Here is a 23,436-nt window from a genome sequence, read left to right on the forward strand (position 1 = left end):
CAACAAAAACAACAACAAAGAAAAAAATCATACAATCCAATTAATGGCAGGTAAGTTAAACAGAGTAAGTACAATTGGCCAATCAATACACAGAAGAATATTCAACTCAATATTCCTTAGGCACCAGGAAAACCCAAATCAGAACTACTCCAACAGGCTCGAGAGATGGCTCAGTGGTTAAGAGCACTGTTTGCTCTTGCAGAGTACCTAGGTTCAATTCCCAGCACTCACGCGGTAGATCGCAACTCGCCATAATTCCAGGCCCAGGGGATTTGATGCCTTCTTCTGACTTCCACAGGCACCAAGTACACACATGGTAAACATACATACATGAAAGCAAACACGCAGATACATACAACATGAAACAAATCTTTACAAGAAAAATGTTGCACAACACTGAGAGTCCATCTTGCCCCTCATCAAGAAAATGATCAATCCTGGGCAGGATGCCGTGGAGAAGGGAGCACCATATACTAGGTGCACGTGCATGAGCAGATATCTCTAAATAAGAGAAGAACTACTCTACAGGCCTCCTGGGTGCAGAGCCAAAAGAATCTATGCATACAACATAAATGTCCAAAGACAAAATTTAAGTTGTTCTTCATATACAGGATCTAGATTTAAAATAAGACAAAAATATCAAAAGGGCTCTAATTGGAGCAGTGGGAAGGCTGAGAGGCAGTAATGGAGGGTCAGTATAACTGAGGTAGATTAGAGACACATCTAAATATATCAAAGCCAAACCTGCTGTCTGGGCCAGGGAGGTGACTCAGGATGAACGTCCTGAGCCTGATTAGTTCAGCTGCTGGAACTCACTTTTGCAAAATTTCCTCTGAATCCACACATTCTCACAAATTTCCACACATACTCACTCTGGTGCATGTGTGTGCACAAAAAATATGTAATTAAAATCAAGAGACTCATCATTTTCTACAAGGAACACACTAAAGAAAGAAGACAAGCAGCAAAGGTCTGGCTACAGCAAGAAGCGTGACCTGCCACAGACAGCCATGTCCTGATCCATCTTTTCTTGCTCTAAAGGTAATATCCTCCTTAAAATAAAGCAGAAATGATGTAAGAAAAATGACCAAAAACATTAAATCAAAAAAGAAAAGAATGAGAAGGAAGGAAGGAAGATAAAATGAAATCTTTCTGGGGCAAAATTCTCTGAGCTAGTGGTTAGTCAACTTTTCAGTGAAGGTCATTGTTTGCAGGCTACAAGGACCAGCAAGACTGCTAGATAAAAAGGATTTCTGCCTCATTTCTGTAGATGAAACTCAATATATGTTAACGCATGTGCTCTGGAACACAACTCCTTATTCTTGAAAAACATCCCACTTAAAGAGGTCCAGAGTTAGTTTTTTCCCTGCAAACTGACTGCAAACATCTGTCACTGCTGACCTGCTAGTGATTGGCGTTTTCTCAACTCTATCCTTGAGACATCCCCTCACCCAGCCCAGGTATCACCAAGCACCAGTACCAATCCTTCCTTTTTCTCCCACAGAGTTCAGCCCAATAGGTAAGTGTTAAATGATCGGAGGAGAAAACAGGAGCAGCAAATGCCAGAGCGGCTGCTGGCTGCATACAGGGCAGCACCTTCGGGGCATTCAGCTAAAATTTAAGAGGCGAGCTGAGCATTCCTGCCCATCACATTAACCTTTTAAGCACATGAGCCGTAACCCTAAACTGCGCAAGCGCAGAGTATACTAAACTGCGCATGTTGACGCTACATAAGGACACGAGAGCAGTGACGACCATCCAGAAAGACGTGGACAGAAAGAGGCAGCTAGGAAAAACTCCACGCCACTGATACAGCCATGGCACAAGTGACAGAGAAAGCCGACCAGACAGGGAATGCCCCCCAAGATGCAACCCTGTCAAGGTCGGAAACCCAGTCTGGTCAAGGGAAGGTGGCGGCTGGGGCATGCTGTGGACTGTAATGTCAGGCTTCACGTTTGACAGGGATTTGAGGTGACTGTCAGGCTCTGTCCGGGCAGTAGGGGCTGCACTAACTATTAAGTCGACATTACCTATTCTGAAATAGCCATCTTCTAATCGTTTTTCTTTGGTTTCTTTGCTGATTTCCAAACTGTCGCTCTAAAATAAAACAAAGGCAGCAATTGTATAAGTAATTAATCCTATTTAAATCAAATCTAACTTTGTGAGAGTTGCATTTGTGGCATAGCTTTGAAGAAAGGTGACATCACAGTGAAGAACTCTGGAAATCTGTTGGTAGAAGTTACTTCAGCCATGCTGACAGAAAGGAAAAGACTGTTGAGAAGAGCTAAGTGTTCCTTACAGAGTGGTGAATTAACTGCGCACTCCTCATCAGGCACTCAACGCGCACTTGGCATCATGGGACTCAAAAGACATAGCAAACACTGTGCTAAAATATGAACCCTTTTCTTAAGACAAACAATCATATTATTTTCCAGTAGAAAGCAGAATGAAAACTACGGATAAAACAAATGGGTATGCTAATAGCAGATATTCAGCATTTTAGAAACGTAATATTGCCACCCATCATTAAAGTCCTGTCCCATATGAGAGTTTTTGGTACATCTAATAAGAACAACCTCTAAGGGTTGAGAGATGACTCAGGAGTTAAGAGCACTGACTGCTCTTCTGAAGGTCCTGACTTCAAATCCCAGCAACCACCTGGTGGCTCACAACCATCCATAACAAGATCTGATGCCCTCTTCTGGGGTGTCTGAAGACAACTACAGTGTACTTACATATAATTAATAAATCTTTTAAAAAAAGAAAAGAAAAAGAACAACCTCTAAGTATCCACTGTGACAACTGGCTTTAACTGGCACAACTAGAGATCACCTGGGGAGAAAGTCTCAGTGAGGGACTGTTTGGGGTTGGCCTGTAAGCATTCTCTAGGAAGTTATCTTGGTTAGGAAGAGCCTGCCCACGGGGACAGAACCATTCCCTACACCTCACATGGTTCCTGAGCGATGACGGGGGAAGAGCCGGATCTGAGTCTAAGCTCAATTGGTTCCTTTCTCTCTGCTCATAAGCGAGGATATGATGTAACTTGATACTTAAGGTCCCTGCCTTGGTTTCCTCACAATGATGACTCAAACCTGGATTGTATGGTAACATAAGTCCCTTTCTCTTAAGTTGCTTTGTATCAGGGCATTTTATCCCTGTAACAGAAATGAAACTAGACGCCCCCAGAAGCAGCGGCAGCCATACCTTCAGAGGCAGAACGTCCACGGTCGTGTTCAGCAGGATGTCTCCTGGGTGTTCTTGATTGCCGCTGTGGAACAAATAACTGGAAATACACACCAAAGAATGAACACCACGAGTCAGACCTGAGTGTAGAAGACCCCAGAGCCCAGCCTCACCCCGAGTGAGCTCTTGGAAGGTTCCTGAAGGCACAGTCCGACCAACCAGAACCTGCAACCACCCAGCTGACTCTAAACTGCTGGGGGAACTATAAGACTGAAGGATGCAGCCCCAGGCTCTGTGTTAGCCCCATCAGAAGCCATCACGCTTGCTGCCTAATACTCAGCAGACACGGAACTGACCACAGGCTGTTTCCCACAGCTTCCTCTTCAGCACAGCACAGTGCCTTGAGCCGGAGAGTCTTCCTGAGGGCAGACACAGGCCATGCCATGCTCAAAGCCGGCCTTCAGGGTTATGAGTTTGGAGCAGTGGTAAGGCACGAGGCTAGCATGGGCAAAGCCCTGGCTTCAGCCCCCAGCTAGAACATACAAAGCATGTCTCATGGTAGCTGGGCATAGTGGCGCGTGCTTTTAATCCCAACCCCCAGAGGAGAAAGAGCTCTGTGAGCTGGAGGCCAGCCTGGTCTAAACTGTAAATTCCAGGGCTAGCCAGGACTATACAGTTATGCAGTAAGACCCTGCCTCAAGAAACAAAACAAAAAGTAATTATACACTGTTAATGCAGAGTGGGGTCTAAAGCTGACCAGTCTTGGTAGTCAAACATCAATGTTAGCTACCATACTAATCAGCTAAAGAAAAAGCACAGAATCACATCAACTGACCAAGAAAGTGCATCTGGCAAAATTTAAAATTGGGACTTTCAAGATGGCTCAGTTGGTAAAAAAAAAAAAAAAAAAAAAAAAAAAAAAAAAAAAAAAATTCTGTTATCTAAGCACAGGGACCTGAGTTCAATTCCTAGAACCCATGTGAAAAAGCCAGCCTAGTCACACCAGTGAGTTCTAGGAAAAAGCGAGAGATCCTGCCTTTAAGGAAAAAAATGGTTGCCGGGCAGTGGTGGCGCACGCCTTTGATCCCAGCTCTTGGGAGGCAGAGGCAGGTATATTTCTGAGTTCAAGGCCAGCCTGGTCTACAGAGTGAGTTCCAGGACATCCAGGGCTACACAGAGAAACCCTGTCTCAGGGAACAAAAGAAAAGAAACAAAACAAAAAAAAACGGTGAAGCTTGAGCAAGAAGACACCTGACGCTCACCTCTGGCCCCCATGCACAGGCACAAAGTAAAAATCGCATGTGACACCAAAATCCCAGCCTGCTGATGGGGTCTGTGCCTGTGAGGTAGCGGGATGCCAAGCGCAGCACACAGTCAGCGGGCATTCCTAATACACGCCTAAGTATGAACTCCAGCACAGCAGGTCTGCTGCCAGCATCCTGGAAACGGAGAAGAGCTCAGGGGACCGTGGATATCAAATTCAAAAAAATGGAAGAAAATAGTCCCAGGTTTTATAAAATGGATGTGAGTCGCAAAAAGGGTTGCAAATGCCCATGGGGTGATAAATGTGACCTGCACCAAAGGAAATGCTGACCAGGGACAGCAACCAATTTAACCAATTGCTGGTCTAATAACCTTCTCTCCCTGTGTGCGGAGAGAGTCAAAGAAAGAGACGTGAAAATTACAAGATTTCATCTATGAGAGTGACAAAAATTACAGATTAAGTTCAGGTCCAGAAATAACAGAATCTACCAAACAGAAGGCCAGCAAGATGGCTCAGCAGACAGACACTTGGTACCAAGCCTCAACACCCACAAGGTAGAGGGAAGGAACCCATTCCCACCTGCTCTCTGGCCTCCACACATAAAACGTAGCACTTTATCAAATGTATTCAAACGTCAGAATAGACGGCATGCCTAAAAGATAAGCATTTCTGGGACTCAGCGCTGTGAAATTCACTTCTAACCCTACAATTTGCCGCCTGCCATCTCCTCAGTCTACTGCACTCAGAGCCCATGGTGTCAGGAACCCCGGGACAAGCAGATCTGGATTTGAGGAAAAATGTACCCCATGATCACTGACCTCTCCACATTGACCGGTTTGTCAAATTTAAACAGGATGTAGTCTCCAGCCGTGGGGGTGATGGCCCAGAAGAAGTCTTCCCCCATGTAGGTCTTCTCCAGAGTGTGCCCTTGGTACACCTTCAGGGAGGTGGAGACCTCTGCAGGTGGGTTCACATGGATCTTGAGAAGCAATGGCTTCATGTAATCTTTATCCTAGGAGGACACACGCGGGCCATGATGGAACATGTAGCTCATCTGCCCACTACACAGCAACCCGTACAGCTAGGAAAATCTCCATTAGATCACCAACCGTGAGCTTCTGAATTTTCCCCGACAGAGACGAGTGCAGACCCACGTGCTGGAACAGGGAGGGCCGGAAGCGGATGCGCAGGTTTGCCTTCTGTCTGTCGCAGTGTTTCTAGACATAAAAAAAAAAAAAAATCTGATTTTTACTATTTAATGATTAGGAGCAAGGTAGACCCCGAGAGTGCTGCCAGATGGCATACTGACGGCACTGCTCGTCAGTCCTCACTATCAGGTACACTGGGGGTCTATCCCAGAGGAGTTAGACGAAGACCACAAACAGGAAGAAAGCAGTGCATCCCCCACGAGTCTGCCGACCATGTACAGACCACGGTAACAGGACAACAGGCTTCACGACCGCCAGTGCTTCTCAGCCATGCAGCGGGGGTCACCACTTAGGAACAGGCTCTGCTTTACGGGGTCCTCTACTATTTTTTTAAATGCATGATAGGTTTGGTGCCTGCCTTTAATCCCAGCACTCTGGAGGCAGGGCAGACGGGTCTCTGTGAGTTCGAGGCCGGCCTGATGTACAAAGCAAGTTGTAGGACAGCTAGGGCTGCACAGAGAGACCCTGTCTCGAAAACCAACAACAGAAAACAAGACAAGACAAAAAGCCTTTAGAAATGCATCATATATGTATGCATACACACTGTCATGACTGGAGAATAAACCAAGGGCCTTTACACTTGCTGTTTAAAGAACTCTATAACTGTGCCAGAGAGAGAGACAGACAGTCAGACAGAGAGACAGAGACAGAGAGAGAGACACGGAGGGAGAGAGGGAAGGAGGGAGGGAGGGGGAAGGGAGGGGGAAGGGAGGGAGGGAAGAGGAAGAGAAACATCCTTTCTAACAGTAGAACTTTAAATGAAGCCAAGCCCAGGCAGAACAGAGCAGAGGCGACGGTCTCCCCGCAGCGGCTTTATTTAAGGCATTTAACTCCTCAGTGAGATCTGCTTCACTCAAAGCTACTTTCATAAACAACACACAGACAGGAACCTTCCAGGCCGGGTACCACCCAGGTAGCTGCTGAGGCAGGAGGGTCTTCAGTCCTGGGCCAGCCACACAGTGAGACCCTGTCTCAAAAGGAAAAGAGTGCCCTGGACCCCATGAAGGATTAACTCACGGCATCTTTTTCGGGGTTGCAGACCTTCACCCAGAGAATGTGGTCCAAGAGCCAGTCGATGGGCTTCTCCTTATAGAACATGAGGATGAACTCCACAACCAGCTCGAGGTCTGGGGCCTGGAACATTTTTCCTGAAAAGACATTCCCAGTCAAAAGCTGTCGGTACAGACGGGACCTCCATGAGCTAACTATATGGAGGTCTCACTCCCACCATCGGAACACAGTCGCTTTAGCTAGACGGTCTCTGGACTGTAGCCAGGGTATAAATGCAAGTAGTCAGCTCCCTCTGTGAGCTACTACACAGGCTAACACACTGAGTCTTTTAAAGGGTTCAGAAATCAAGTCAGATTTTCCCCTTTATCTTAGTAATACTATTCCTATAAATAAAGAAATTTGAGAGATTTACATTTTTGAAATAGCACGTAGGGCTGAGAATACAGCTAAATGGTCTCACTTGCCTAGCATTGTGAGACACTAAAATCAATCAAAGAAAAGGAGGGGAGGAGGAACAGGGAGGGGAAAGGAGGAGGGAGAGGAGGAAAGGGGGAGAGGGAAGGAAGGGGAGGAAAGGGGGAGGGGAGGAAAGGGGAGGAAAGGAAATCATCAGGGAAAAGGAGGGAAAGAGGGAGATCTAAATTGATAAACACAAAAAGAGAGGGAGGAACAAATACAGGAGAAGGAGGAGGGAAGGAAAGGCTTACTAATTTTGTTGCCACTGAAACATTTATTTTTTTCTGAATCTTAAAACAAATTTTGAGTTAAAAGATAAACACGGTTGAACCCGAGGTCTGAGACTATAGTGTCTGAGGGTTAGGTTGAACCCGAGGTCTGAGCCTATAGTGTCTGGGGGTTAGGTTGAACCCGAGGTTTCAGCCTATAGTGTCTGGGGGTTAGGTTGAACCCGAAGTCTGAGCCTATAGTGTCTGGGGGTTGGGTTGGACCCAAGGTCTGAGCCTATAGTGTCTGGGGGTTAGGTTGAACCCGAAGTCTGAGCCTATAGTGTCTGGGGGTTGGGTTGAACCCGAGGTCTGAGCCTATAGTGTCTGGGGGGTTAGGTTGAACTCGAGGTCTAAGCCTATAGTGTCTGGGGGTTGGGTTGAACCCGAGGTCTGAGCCTATAGTGTCTGGGGGTTAGGTTGAACCCGAGGTTTCAGCCTATAGTGTCTGGGGGTTAGGTTGAACCCGAAGTCTGAGCCTATAGTGTCTGGGGGTTGGGTTGGACCCGAGGTCTGAGCCTATAGTGTCTGGGGGTTAGGTTGAACCCGAAGTCTGAGCCTATAGTGTCTGGGGGTTGGGTTGAACCCGAGGTCTGAGCCTATAGTGTCTGGGGGGTTAGGTTGAACTCGAGGTCTAAGCCTATAGTGTCTGGGGGTTGGGTTGAACCCGAGGTCTGAGCCTATAGTGTCTGGGGTTAGGTTGAACCCGAGGTCTGAGCCTATAGTGTCTGGGGGGTTAGGCTGAACCTGAGGTCTTAACCAGGCTAGACAAGATACCCACCACTAGGCTGCACCCCAGTCCTTGCATTCAAAAATCAGGATCTCATGACACACCAGCCTGGTGGTCTCTTGGGTTTGTGATCCTCCTGCCTCCGCCTCTCAATGCAGGCATGCTGGCATTTCACACATGCACCTCACCCCTGGCTTGAGAAATTATTTTTAAACCCCGTAAATTTCCTTCAGTCATTCAACTTCAAACATGTTTTTTTTTCATTGAATGTTTTTTTCATTGAATTTTTTTTTTCATTCACTGTCCCCTCAAAGGATTTAAGATAAGCACCCCAAATAGCTCATGAAAGAAACAATGAAATGAAGTCATCTCTGGGCAAGAGCTGCCATCCCGCTGTGCTTCCGGGCGGAACTCAGTGCTGTCAGCATAAGGGAACTGGAGGTGCGAGAGAAGAATCAGACGCCCCAGCTCCATGGCAGTCCTGGTGAGGCTCTCTAGAGAATCCACTGTTGCAAGACGTTTGAAAACACTGTGAATCCTGAGATTGCATTACTGACTGGGAAAACCGTTTTTAGTTGTGGTGTGGCTCAGTCATACCACACTTAGCACACACTTTCAGTCCAAGAGCTTTCTGCTTGAATACTGTAAACAAGATTAAATGACGTCCACTACAGATCAAGAGGTGGAGTGAGCAAGCAGCTGACAGGAAGTGACTATAGGAAAAAGCCATAGGGAGTAAGGGGGCGGGGCGTCAAGGCACCGGGTAGGAGGGACCAGCGTGGAATTTGAAGGTTGTTTTGAAATGGGGGGAGTCCTGGTGGGATGTTGGCCAAATAGGAAGGCCAGCTGGGAGCTTTCTCTGCCTCTCTGAGCTAGCAAGCAGCCTTTCACCACAGCCTCTGGTTCCTGAGTCTTCACTGGTAACATCAAACAATTGAAAATCTGTTACAAAATGCTACACCTCAGAAGTCAGAGTCTACATGAGTTTGGATCATCATCTGCATAAGGATATTTACCTAAGTTTAGATTTCTCAACACTAGTCAATTTTCCTGGGAAAAGGTAATTTTTTTGGTCCAAAAAAAAAAAAAAAAAAAGCAATTGGTTTAAGATTCCAGGACTTAGCTGTTTTATAAAATAGACAAACCATCAAATGTTCTTCTTACCAATGAAGCCAAGCTGGGAAAACTCTAGAATCATCCATTCTTCCGAAGAAAGTTGAAGTGCAAAATTTTTTATGGTATTAAAATAGTTTTGTTTGACAATAATATCATCTTCAAGCTAGAAAAGAAAATTGAACAATCATATTTAAAAGTCAAAAAGGAGAGGAAAGGAATAAATGACCATTATTACAGAAGAATTCACACATGTGCTCATGGAAATCATGAAAACTATGGCCAAAACCAATTAAAATATAAAAGCGGATGCTGTCAGAATAAAAGATACAGTCTGTGGATCAACTCCCTGGGGTGAGGCCAAAGAAAAGCAGCGCCTTCCCTCACCCACCCTCCACCTGACTAGGTGAGAGGAACGTGAAAGCTGGGCATGCGTCCATTTGGCACCTTCTGTATTGAGGCAAATGCCTCTGCAAACTTCTGCTTCGGTCTCCCTGTCTCTCTCTCCCTGTCTCTGTGTACTCCTGTCTGTCTCTGTCTCTCCCCTGTCTCTGTGTATTCCTATCTCTGTCTCTCCCCATCTCTGTCTCTCTGTCTCTCTGTCTCTCTCTCTCTCTCTCTCTCTCTCTCTCTCTCTCTCTCTCGCTCGCTCTATTTCACACACACAGACAGACACAGACACCCAGGACCCAACTCAAGCCAGGTAAGAGCTCTACCGCTGAGCCACACCCCTAGAAATCCCTTTTATATATTTTTAAATGTTTACATGTCTGTATGTCTGTGTGAGTTTAAGCGTGTCACGCATGCAGGAGCCCGTGGACGTGAGAAGGGGCACTGGACCCCTAGGTTACAGAAGCCTAAGAGCTACCATGTGGGTGGGGTACAGTGAGGAGGGCAGGGTGGGACCAGCAGCACCTGTCAGTGGCTGTTCCTGCAGGCAATCCGCATGCTCCAAGTCACTTGCAATAGAGCCCCAACCCTACCCCACCCCACCCCCTTTTTCTTTGTAACAAAGTATCAAAGGAATTTTACTCAAAGCTAAGTGATACCACTGATCAGAAATTAACCATCAAGCACAGCAGTGGGCCACACGCATGAAGACATTCAAGGGCTCCAATTATTGCCTGGCTGCCCTGAAGGGTACATGAGGAGGAGGAGTTTGGTTGCCGAAGGAGGGTAGCAAGCGCAGTTCTCTGTTTTGATTGACAGATTAGGTCTTTAGTCATTTCTCTACTGTGCACGTCCTGTCCCATGGTGAGTCTGATTTTCATCATTAGCATGCCTAATTATGCACAGGTCTCAGATGTGAATAGGGGATTCTCTGTAAAAGTTTACTTAAGGGTACAGTTTCACCTTACTGTACACGCGCCCCATAAAAGTTCAGCTCAGACCGACCTTTATGTTAGGATACTGTTGAAGGGGGAGATGATACTTCATAGTTCCTGTGGGGTGTGCAGATAGCAGGTTGAGGTCCTAGGTTGCTCACAGATTTGGGGTGCAGTGTTAGGAAAAAAGCTTGTGTGTAATGAGTATGTGCAGAGAAGGTCCTCACTCTGTCTGGGGATTACTAGTTAGGGGCGTATGCTCAAACCAAGTAGAGTCCCAGGTCACTAAGCTACCCTTGCCTGCATCATTATTGGGATACGTAAAACACTTTGGATCATCGAGACAGGAAACTGAGACACAAAAACGTGATGCTTGAGTGGAAATCTGAAGGCTGAGCATCATACCGAATGAGGAAAATACCTGTGAGAGGGTCAGAGCCCTGGGTCACCTAATGTGAGAGCGTGGCTTGATGCTGGGTAATGCAGCCCTTTAAGAAATGCTTTGGCAAGACCGCTGAAAACCACCGCCAGCCACAGGCATCACCCCAGGTGGATTGGTATTTTCTTTAAGCATAAACCCTTGATGATGCACTGACCTGGCTCTGCTCTTTTTTTTTTTTTTTTTTTAAATAGTATCTTGTAGTTTTCCAGTGCTAAGAAATGAATACAGGGTGGTGTGAGGACCGGACAGTACTCTCCCTGCCTGCCCACAAGCATCCTTTAGAAGCTGTGGATATAAAACCCCCATGTCTGTGACCATGGAGCCACAACCCCTAGGAAACATCTCTGCGGCGTGGGATGAATTCCTCTGATGCCCTGTCTCCAGCCCTGTTTTCCTTGGATTTCCCTAGATGATCCCTTTCCTTTGCAAACATTTCAAGCCCTCAATATGAAGGCTTTTGAAGCTGGTGTGGTTTCTGCCCTAATACTCTGTAGCTAGATGGCGATGACCTCATTGAGAGGATTCTCATGTTGTCCAACTAGGAGACCGGAGCATACGGCAACTCTGCTTCCTGAGGGACAAGCTTTGGGGAAGTGGACCATTTTTAGAAAAACATCATTAATCTTTGGAGAGCTGAAAATTTAGACACAGTCTAACTGACCAACCAAGGACAATGGTGCAGAATCGTGTTACTCCAAGAAATGACTAAAAACCACACTGGTTTCCATTTAGTAGCCTTTAAAGCTTTTGATAAGTATGCTGTGATAAGGAAACTGTGTGTGTGTGTGTGTGTGTGTGTGTTAGAGATTTCAGACATCAGCAAGATGGGGAAATAGCAAACTCCACACCCTCCTTTATCCCCAGAGACATGGCTTTAAAACCAGAGCCTAACAAGAGCGAGAGCCCTCCCCTGGGCACGGTTCCCCGGCTCCTGATTACCCCCCACCCCCAGCCGACACACACACCAGAGACATTAGCTCCAAGTCTCTGGAGCCATTGACTTTCTGGCCTGCTTCCTGATAGTGTTGTTTCTGTCCTGAGTCAAAGCATGGACAGGAAGAAGGCCGGCACCCAGTAGAGGACAGGAGCGAAGGCCAGGACTTGGTGCCAGTGACTGCAGTGCCACAGGTAAGCATCGAGGAGCACTCATGTGAGAAACAGAGAGCCACAGGATTCCACACACACACACACACACACACCAAAGAATCGGGACACACACACCAGAGTGGAAACCAGCAAATCTCACTTGGGTTCTATCCACAAGTCCAGAGAAGAGAGGACCCAGAAGCAGTGACTGTGAACCACGTACAAGCTCCTCCCACACAAAAGACCCGGATAAAGAGAAGAACAGGCATGACTCCTCCCGACCTGTTACCACTAGCTAAGGAGCTATGGGCATTCTCTAGTTGCTGAGAGAGAACATCACTTTCTTTAATGACATGACCCCCGGTAAGTCCACTACAGGCCCCACTCCTAAGACCAGGTGGTCAACAAAAATTAGTTTAAAAAGAAGACTCGCTGGAGAGATGGCTCAGCGGTTAAGAGCACCAACTGCTCTTCCAGGGGTCCTGAGTTCAATTCCCAGCAACCACATGGGGGCTCACAACCATCTGTAACGAGATCCGATGCTCTCTTCCGGTGTGTCTGAAGAGAGCAATGCTGTACTCACATACATAACATAAACAATAAAATAAATCTTTAAAAAAAAAAAAAAAAGAAAACGACTCAGTTGGGGAGTGGGGAGGCAAAGACGGAGAGGGTGGTTATGAGCAAAGGCAGGGGGTGGTATGTTCGAAATACATTTCATGAAACTCAAAGAGTAAAGAATGCTATTTTTAAACATGGCTCTGGGGCTATATAGATGGGTCAGTGGTGTAACCCACTTGCCGCTCATCCAGGAAAAGAAAGTTCAGTTCTTGGCACCACATGGCGGCTAACACTCACCTATAACTCCAGCTACACAGGGCCTGATGCCCTCTTCTGGCCTCAGATAGTACCAGCACACATGCAGTGCACACACATACACGAACACACTCGTACAAAGAAGAGTACATTTTTTTTAAAAAGTGAAGACCAATATAGACATAGATGCTCGCAGCCAACCATCAGACTGAGCACAGGGACCCCAATGGAGGAGTTAGGGGGAGGACTCAAGGAGCTGAAGGGTTTGCAACCCCATAGGAAGAACAACAATAACAACCAACCAGACTCCCCAGAGCTCCCAGGACTAAACCACCAACCAAGGAGTACACATGGAGGGACCCATGGCTCCAGCTGGATATGGAGCAGAGGATGGCCTTATCTGCTGGCATCAATGGGAGGGGAGGCCATCAGACCTATAGAGGCTCGATGCCCCAGTGTAGGGGAATGCTAGTTGGTGAGGCAGAATTGGGTGGGTGGGTAGGGGAGCACCCTCATAGAAGCAGGGGAGAGGGGGGATGGGAAGGGGGATAACATTTGAAATGTAAATAAATAAAATAACCAACTAAAAACAAAGCTAAGGGCTCCAGAAGCTCCTGCTGACATTATCAGGAGCAGGTCTTCCAGTCTACCACCAGTCCATACCACAAGGATGGAGCCAGGGCTGGGGCTAGGGCACAGCTGTCTTCCCAAATGCCAAAATTCCACCAGTAACAACAACAATGACCCTGTGGTGAGGCCCCATAGTAACTCACAGAGTGGGCAACTAAATAAAATGCACAAGGGTTAAATGAGAGCATCAACAAAGACACAGAAATTATGGAAGCGAGCCAGACAGAAACCGGAACTGAAGAACACAAAACCAGAAAGAGTCAGCAAAGAGAGTTTTCAAAACTAATGGTGCAGGGGGAAAAAAGGGTGAAGGATGGTGAAGACAGCCCAAGGAACCTGCAGACACCATGGAGAGAACAGTGTACACATTTACTCCAAGAAGGGCAAAGGAGCTACCGGAAAAAATATTGGTTGTAAACTTCCCAAGTGTATAATGGCAAATGAATGTCTAAGTCCAGCAATCTCAGAGAAATTCTCTCTGACAAACAGAGATAATTGCACCAAGGAACAACAACACAGTCAATCTGCCAGCATCCACTGAGAAAGGAAGGCTACTGCAAGTAGAAAAAGGTCACATGCACACATGTTCACACATGAACATATGTGTGTGCACATAAACACACACACATACATACACACTCACACACATGTGTACATACATATACACACAAACACGTTCATACATGCATGCGTACACATGCTCATGCATGATCACACATACACATGATCTCACACACACACACACACACACACACACACACACAGAAGCTCCTACCCGACTATCAGCAGATTTCTCAGCAGAGACATTGCAGGCTAGTGGCGGATTTTCAATTATAAAAGCAAAACAATTATCCATACCTGCCCAGCAGAACTGCCAATTGAAAATAGAAGAGAAATTTTGACTTTTTTGTAAATTCAACATTATTCCTCATGCCCGACTTGCTGAGGGGAGTCCTTCATCTTAGAGTGAAAGGGTATAAAACCAACGAAAGACCATACATGGATATAAAATTATCTGGTAAAGGAAACTTTCGGGTAGATATAGAATCCTGTAGTAAAGTAATATTTGTGCGTAAGTCACTTTGGTTTCTGCGTAGGGACACCAGGTCCAAGAGTCACCACCAGCCTATCCAACAGAAATGTAGGCCTCTGAAACAATTGTGTAAATTCTACATGGTCACTCATGATAGAAGCTCAGTTGCCTGGATCACATTTGGGTCACACTATAACCCAAAGCACACAAAGCAATTACATATTTATATCCATGGATATGCAATATGAAAAGAGTCAGGGGATCTAGGGGTGAGGCTTAGCTGACACAGGGCTCTCCTAGCATGTGATCCCTGCTTGGGATCACCATGGTGCTTGCAAGGACGGGAGTTCAAGGTCAGCCTCAGCAATACAGTGAATTCAAGATCAGCCTAGAGTATGTGAGACATGTTTAAAAGTTTATAAAGAGGCGAATTGCATCAATAACAAGGTAGAGACAGGGAACAGATATAAAAAAGGTAGTTTACATGGTTTGAACCAAAGGTAAGTGATCAGTGTTAGATAGACTTTCATAATTGTACTGTTTCAGGTAACATCCAACTGTCCTTCATATGTCCTTCATAGCTTTGGACTGAAGGGGAAAGAATGTGCTTTTGAAGGCTGGTGGGCAGAGACAGGTAACCATGTTTTTAGCTCCTATCTATCTAAGCCAGATACATACATCATAAGGCTATGTATGTAGTCCACAATGGGTAAGAAGGAGCAATATAAACACAGACTTAAGACAGGCGTGGCCATCTAGCCACTCTGAACCCTAGACAGGATTATGGAAAACAAGTAAATCTTGTGCCCCTCCACCCCCCAGCTCATCTTTAAAAAAAACAAAAAAGGGAGAATTGTGCCCTTCCCCCAGCCTTGAGAAGGCTAAATAGACCTCAAGTGTTTGCCACAGTTGGACCTTAATGACCCAGGTGGAGTCAATTTCCTACAGGAGCAGACTGCCTGCTGAGCTTGCTTTGCAGGTCTGAGGGCTTTCCCTACATAAACACAGTGCTGAATGTTAAACTTTGAGCCTTGATCAGAAACCTTTGTCTTGGCTTCATCCTTCTCTCGAGCATTCCCCCCACCCCACCCCGTCTTTTTTCATTTCCAGTCCCCAGTTAATCCATGGCTGCTGGACAGCTACATCCAACAATGATCATATAAAGAAAATCGAAACACATGAGTATTACAAAAATTAGTAGTACAAAATGTTTCCATAAACATGCGAGCAAAGCTTTAGTATGAGCAACACAGACAGGAGAGGACATTAAAACTCACATCACAGAGTAAAAGCATCACATATTATGAGAAGCTGCCACAGGTTATGTGCCAGTGATCTGAACTAGCTACAGAAGAAACAACACGTCCCTAGAAAGACGCAACTCACCCCGCCTGAGTACATGGCTATAACTACTAAGAAAATAGGGGCAGGAGAGATGGCCCAGTGGCCTGGAGCACTGACTGCTCTTCCAGAGGTCCTGAGTTCAATTCCCAGCAACCACCTGGTGGTTCACAACATCTTAACGGGATCCAATGCTCTCTTCTGGTATGTCTAAAGACAGCAACAGTGTACTCACATACATTAAATAAAATAAAAACAACTAAGAAAATAGAAGCAAAATGAAAAACAAAAAACCATCTTGACGGTCAGGGGATGTATGTGGGTTGTCAGAACACTGTCTAGCAATCGTGAAACTCTGGGTTTATCCCCAGCACCACATACAACTGTGGCTGTAAATTCCCATGATGCCACGCTCAGGCTGTGGAGGAAGAAAGATTTGGGTTCCAGATCATCCTTGGCTATCTGTTAAGCTCAAGGCCAGCCTGGGCTACATAAGACTCTGTTTAAGGTGACGACACCAATGAAACCCTCCATTAGCTTCCTTGCAGAAGCTGTGTAGAAAGTCCAGGACCAGAGAACTTCACTGAGGAACATTAAAGATTTAACTATAATTTTTTCTCAGTCTCCCAAGAAAACAACACAGAGAGAACTCTTTCACACAGTCTGTGAGGCCAGCATTCCTCTGCGGTGAAAATCAAAAGCTTCCCTCTGTTCACCAACAGGCAGCGCTTCCCACTAACGTCAGCAGAACACTGGAAACCCCAGTTGGAGGCAGACATCCAAGAATCGAAAGCATCCCAGGACAATGCAACACAGTGAGATGGCAAAATCATTGTCTTTTACACACACACACACACACACACACACACACACACACACACACACACTGTGTAAGTGTGCTCCCTCCCAGGCAGGGCTTCCCTGCATAGCCTATGCTCCCCTGAGCCTTGTCATTGTCCACGGTGGCCTCAAATTACAGATCCTCTTGCCTCCTAATACTGGGATGGTAAACTTGTGTCACTATGCTCAGGTGAATATGTAAAACATGATGCTGGTGTCACCTATCTGTGACATGCCTTATATAACTCTACAAAAAACAACAAACACTATAACTAATAAATGATTACAGCAAAATTATAAGATAAAAGAAAAAAATCACACCAGGCAGTGGTGACGCATGCCTTTAATCCCAGCACTTGAGCAGGTGGATTTCTAAGTTCCAGGCCAGATCTACAGAGTGAGTTCCAGGACAGCCAGGGCTACACAGAGAGACCCTATCTCAAAAAACAAAACAAAACCAAAACAAAAAAATTCACATGTCATCACTTTTACCCAGTAACAATAACCAATAACCCAACTAAAATATCATTTTAATCTCAAACTGGACAACGGTGGCACACACCTTTAATCCCAGCACTCAGAAGGCAGAGGCAGGCAGATCTCTGGGTTCGAATCCAGATTAGTCTACAGAGTGAGTTCCAGGACAGCCAGAGAGCTATATAAAGCAACTCTGCCTTGAAAAAAAAAAAAAAAAAAAAAAACACCCCCACCTCAAAAAAACAAAAAAACAAACAAACAAACAAAAATCATTTTAATCTCATTCAGGAGACTGCTTAAAAGGCTAAAATACTTAAGAAAAACTTAAGAAGTGAAAGGCTGATTATCCAGGTGAACTATAAAATCTTATGGACAGAAATTGAAGGAAACAAGTGCTGCGTGCTTCTGAGCCCAGAAGCAGGACAACCCCAAGTTTGAGGCTGGCCTGCTATACACAAGCACTGCTACCTACCAACAGCCATGTCAAAAAGCCAGGGAGCTCCGGGGCCTGCTAGCCAGCCAGACTAGCTGAACTGAGAAGCCCCAGGTTCTGTGAGAGACTCAGCCTCAAAAATTAAGGTAAAGATTAGTTGAGGAAGACCCCAACATTGACCTCTGGACCCTACAAGTAAACACACACACACACACACACACACACACACACACACACCACATATATACGACATATACACACAAATACAAGAACAGAAGAGATGCCCTCTAACCTACCTTCCTATCTTCCATATCTATGTGAACATATGTTAACATAGTCTATGTTAACACAGACTTCTGAACCCAAACATCCTTAAACTATATACAAAATACAAAACCTATTCTGAGCTATGTATGCCTGATTTTCCCATTTCAAATGATTTATAAGTTAAGTACATTCTTTTTTCTATTTTAATAAATGTATTTTACTTAAGAAAAATTAAAACCACCAAACACGAAAGCTGAGCAAGACAAAAGAACGAACCCAAACACCCTGTCAAACCCAACTCACCTGAATGTAGTAGATACCCTTCTCCTGAGCGTACATCATCAGAAAACAATAATCCAGGTTTTGCTTGGTTCTCCATCTGGAATGAACAGCATCGGAGAATACATTAGGACTCACACTCAAAGCCAGCACACTCAGATCGTATGTCTGAACCTCGTGTCTACTGTAACACACACAGATCAACTCCCGCACATGAGAGATGGTCACAGAGTAGCTTCCTCCAGTGCAGCCTTTATCACTGTGTGTCTTAAGAAGACTAACCTTCCAGATACCCCATGCATGGAGGCTCTCCACCGAAGGAAATTTGGTCAACATTGTACACACATCCCCTTCTAGAGACAGTGCAGCATAGAAGATGCTAACACATCCAGCCGTGAGCACACTTGCTGCAGTGCTGAGGATAGAACCCATGGCTCCAAGTGTGCTCTACTGAGTTACAGTACAGCACCTTCCAGACTGCTTCATCCACAAGACTTTTCTCCAGTAATATCTTAACGTCTCCCTGAACTAGAGCTTGGCAAAGGCTGCTTTAGGAACACAAGGCCAGTGTCTAGGGATATGAATTGAATACTGCTAGAGATTGATAATGCATATTGGATGCAAACAGAAACCAATACTATATACCATGGCAATACCAATACCATGACAGCCTGACATCTACGTGACCTGGGTATCTCTGTCACCCACCTTACTCTTTCCTTGGAGTCCCCGAACGTCTCCTTCAGGTTTGTCAAGTCAGGGTAATAGCTTTCAGGAGGAGAGATTATTTCCAGCAGGCCAGAACTAATTTCTTTAGAAAATCTACCAAGAGAAAGGGTAGCTGTATTATGCTTGCTCTGTGGGATGTAACTCGCCTTAATGCTCAATGTACTGATTTAACATGTAGCAGCGATCCTAGGTAAACAACAGGCAGCGCCATCTTACAAGCGATCAATTTTTCAAACCTAAGCAAATCAAAGTCCCACAGAAAGCAGGAAACTGAAGAAAAAAAAAAGCAAACAAATGAATCTGCGTGCATACCCAAAATATATTACTTATGAAAAAAATCAAAGCTCTTCCATTTTTCTGGGCTGGTAAGATGGTTCAGTCACTAAAGGTGACTATACCCAAGCCTGGTGGATGGACTGAGGTCATGCCCAGAAACCACACAGTAGAACTAGAGACTAGCAGATGTTTCTCTGATCTTCACATGCACACCAGGGCATGTGTGTGCATCTACTAATGAATGAACGTGAGTCTTTCAAATTTAAAGACACAAAACTCTTCGATATTCAGGAAGCTTTAGTTGTAGGCTGCAGGCTCTGTTATTCTAATCTAGGGTTTTTAAGCTGAGGGCAACTTGATCTCTCCTGGGAATATTCAGGGGGGCCTGGTTGTCACAACTAGTGACAGATGCCAAGGGTTCTGACATACATCCTATTATGCTCAGAACCTATAACCGGAATCAGCTCACCCGATCAGTGGTGCCTGGGCTGAGAAACCTTTCGGAGGCTCTTGAGTCCGTTTCCACTGACTAAATGTGCTTCCTTTTACGTTACCCTTCTCGTCTCATTCTTGCAAACCTTCCCTGGAAGCTCATGTAATGCTGGCCTTTGCACAAGTGCACGCAAGTGCTCTTACTTTCTGGCTTTGGTTTCCCTGCACATCAAGGAAGCCTGTAGAACCAATCGCCCCTGAGGCCCATGGGACAAGGAACGAGTCATTATCACCCTGCTTTAAGGAGCCTCGGGCAGCTTGTCTCTACACACTGACAGGAATGTAGCACTGGGGGACATTTTAAACAGGATAACCTGACCCGGAAGTTTGCACAGCATCTTCTTAAATCTACTGCTTTCATACTTTTGATTGACAAAGAGATATTTTAAGTGTGGAGCTAGCAAATAACTACTGCTTCTAATTCTTTTCTAAGTATCTTTATTATTTTTAATTATGTTTATTACATGGGGAGGGGGGTTCTGGGCCAGCAGAGGTGACAGATCTCCCTGAGGTGGTATCAGGGGCATCGGGGATGATGAACTGAACAGAGGACCTGAACTCAGGTCGTCTGCAACATCAGCAAGCACCTTTAACCACTGGACCATCTCCCCAGTTCCCTAAGTCTTTTCTTGCCAAGTAAAAATGTACCCCCTAGGGGGAAAGCCAGATGAAATTCACTGAAGAAATCCATCAGATCTAACATTAGCACCAGCCAGTGAACAGCATACAACAGCAACGCCTAAAACTCCCTAGCTTTGCACCTGTCCCCTGCTCATGGGAACTGGGCTCCAATCTTGACAGGGACAAAGAGACATGAGTAGGTCTGCCTCATTTTAATGTCAATCCTGACAAGTTTGGTGGCGCGCAGCGATGGGCGACTCACACAGTTCTGCACAACTGTGACTCCCTCCTCAGTTTCAAGACTCAGGATGACAGTTGGCAGTGCTCCGCAGAGGCTATTCAAAGCCTTGCTACAGGGGAATGAACCAAGTTCCCCGCCAGACACGTGGATGTACACATAGCTACGCAATGAGAACTTAAACACAGCTGACCCTACTGAGCAGACAAATTAGAAAGGAGAGACTTTTCTTTTAACAGAAAGCCAAAGACAATAGCCATGAAGACAGTTTCACTTCTGTACTCAAAAAACTTACTCTTTCTCCAGGTTGGCAACAACACCGTGAACATAATCAAGATCTGTCTGGGGAAGAGAGAAAAGTATGGTTTTTATTTTGTTTTACAAAAGATTTTTATTTTATATGTGTTAGCCTGCCTGTATATATGTATATGTACTGTATATGTATGTATGTGTGTATATGCATCTGTATGTGTGTATGTATGTATATGTGTACATATGCATATGTGTGTATGTGTGCATGAATGTATGTGTATGTGGGTATATGCATGTGTTAAGTGTGTATGTGTGTGCATGTGTATGTGTGTATATGTGTACATGTATGTATCTGTGTATATATGTGTATGTGTGTGTATGTGTGTGTGTATGTATGTGCGTGTGTGTGTGTGTGTGTGTGTGTATGTGTACATGTATGTATCTGTGTATATATGTGTGTGTGTGTGTGTGTGTGTGTTATACATGAATGTTACTCTTGGAGGCCACCAGAGGACATCATCAGATCCCCTGGAATTGGAGTAACAGATGCTTTGGGGTTTTTTGGTTTTTTGTTTTCTTTTGTTTTGTTTTGTTTTTTGAGACAGGGTTTCTCTGTGTAGCCCTGGCTGTCCTGGAACTCACTCTGTAGACCAGGCTGGCCTTGAACTCAGAAATCCACCTGCTTCTGCCTCCCAAGTGCTGGGATTATAGGCGTGCGCCACCACCGTCTGGTGTAACAGATGCTAATAAGCCATGGAGCAAGCCCTGGAGCTGAACTCGGATCCTCAGGAGGAGCAGTCAGTGCTCCTCACTGCCGAGCTGTTTCTCCAGCCCCTTCAACTTTTAACCCCAAACTCAAAGTGGGCCAAACAATGAATCACACACTGGAAAGACCATTTTAACATTTTATTTTAGATACTTGTTCTATGGAAGAGCATCTCTAAGTGTCCTTGGGTACTATTACAATAAGCAACTGTGTACATTTTATTATGTTCAATGCTGAATTCAATCAATGCAATTTACTAGAAAGAGGGAACATGGAGGAATTCGTGTTTTCCCAAGCATCCGAGCCTGTAAGCGTGTATGTGTGTGTTTGTGTGTGTGTGTGTGTGCAGCGTGTGTGCACAGCGGGGGAAGCAGACTGAGCAGTACTTGGAACCATGAAACCGAAATGGAGACTCAAGATTCGTCTCTGCAGTCACACCTGTGCTGCTTCTCTGCGCACTTATTTTCGATTCTATTGGGAAGGAAGGGGCTAGGGGAAGACACCTTCTAGTCTATATTAAATAAACCTATATAACAAAAAGTAGCACCATCCTGTATTATTATATTGATACTCAGAACTCAAATTAGGAGGATAACCACAGTTCGAAATTGTACTGGCTGGGTTTGTGTGTCAACTTGACACAGGCTGAAGTTACAGAGAAAGGAGCTTCAGTCAGGGAAGTGCCTCCATGAGATCCAGCTGTGGAGCATTTTCTTAATTAGTGATCAAGGGGGTTGGGCCCCTTGTGGGTGGTGCCATCCCTGGGCTGGTATTCTTGGGTTCTATAAGAGAGCAGGCTGAGCAAGCCAGGGGAATCAAGCCAGTAAGAAACATCCCTCCATGGCCTCTGCATCAGCTCCTGATTCCTGACCTGAGTTCTAGTTCTGACTTCCTTTAGTGATGAACAGCAATGTGGAAGTGTAAGCGGAATAAACCCTTTCCTTCCCAACATGCTTCTTGGTCAAGATGTTTGTGCAGGAATAGAAACCCTAAGACAGAAATGAAGGGTGTGTTTCAATTATAGGCAATAAAAAATGTAGGCTGGGGGTGTAGCTCAGTGGTAGAGCCTTTGCCTTACATGAACCAAGCCCTAGGTTTGATCTGCAGCACCAACAAAGACCACACACACAAACAAAATGCCTGAAAAATCCAATATTCTTGTCTTAGTCAGGGTTACTATTGCTGTGATGAAACACCATGACCAAAAGTAACCCACGGAGGAAAAGGTTAATCCAGCTTACACTTCAGGTCACAGTCCATCCATCACAGAGGGAAGCGGGGACAGGAAGCTGGAGGCAGGAGCTGATGCCGAGGCCAGGGAGGGGCGCTGCTGACTGGCTTGCTCCTCATGGTTTGTCCAGCCTTCTCCCTTATATAATCCAGGATCCCCGCCCAGGGGCGGGCCCACCCACAATGGGTCGAGACCTCCTGCATTGCTAGGAAAATGCCCTATACACTTGCCTGTAGTCTGGTCTTATTGAGGTTCCCTCCTCTCCAGTGAGTCTAGCTTGTGTCAAGTTGATTAAAACTAGCCAGCACAATTCTCTATGCATTTGAAACTCCATGACAACTTAAATACTGTCAACTATTCAGACAAATCAGTGATATAATGCTGGCAGGTAAAAAGAAATAGCTTCACACCAGGAAGTAGCAAAAAAAAAAAAAAAAAAAAAGAAATCTCATTAAAAACTAAAATGTAATTTGCCTTTAAGCCTGACAACCTGAGTTATAATCTCTAGGTAGGAGATTGTAGGAGAAACTACTCTACAAGTTGACCTTTCACCTCACATGAGTTCTGTAGCATGTATACGCATGCATGCACACACACACTAAACAAAGGTAAGAAATTAAAATCAGCTGGA

General features: G+C 45.3%; 1 protein-coding gene across 2 annotated transcripts in view; it reads right to left on the bottom strand.

The window, feature by feature from the left end:
• Mgat4a (alpha-1,3-mannosyl-glycoprotein 4-beta-N-acetylglucosaminyltransferase A) overlaps positions 1–23,436 on the bottom strand; it is a 99,816-nt gene that overhangs the window by 6,091 nt on the left and 70,289 nt on the right. The window contains exons 6-14 of one of the 2 annotated variants that reach the window (XM_052193021.1): positions 20,852–20,898; positions 18,909–19,022; positions 18,225–18,300; positions 9,283–9,397; positions 6,673–6,803; positions 5,557–5,664; positions 5,266–5,459; positions 3,205–3,268; positions 2,031–2,097 (exon numbers count right to left, since the gene is read on the bottom strand). In XM_052193021.1, the coding sequence (XP_052048981.1) occupies positions 2,031–2,097; positions 3,205–3,268; positions 5,266–5,459; positions 5,557–5,664; positions 6,673–6,803; positions 9,283–9,397; positions 18,225–18,300; positions 18,909–19,022; positions 20,852–20,898 (916 nt within the window). Of the gene's footprint in view, positions 1–2,030; positions 2,098–3,204; positions 3,284–5,265; positions 5,460–5,556; positions 5,665–6,672; positions 6,804–9,282; positions 9,398–18,224; positions 18,301–18,908; positions 19,023–20,851; positions 20,899–23,436 lie in introns of both variants that reach the window. The other variant, XM_052193020.1, reaches the window with a different exon arrangement.

The sequence above is a fragment of the Apodemus sylvaticus genome, chromosome 9, assembly GCF_947179515.1.
Source record: "Apodemus sylvaticus chromosome 9, mApoSyl1.1, whole genome shotgun sequence".
Lineage (NCBI taxonomy): Eukaryota > Metazoa > Chordata > Mammalia > Rodentia > Muridae > Apodemus > Apodemus sylvaticus.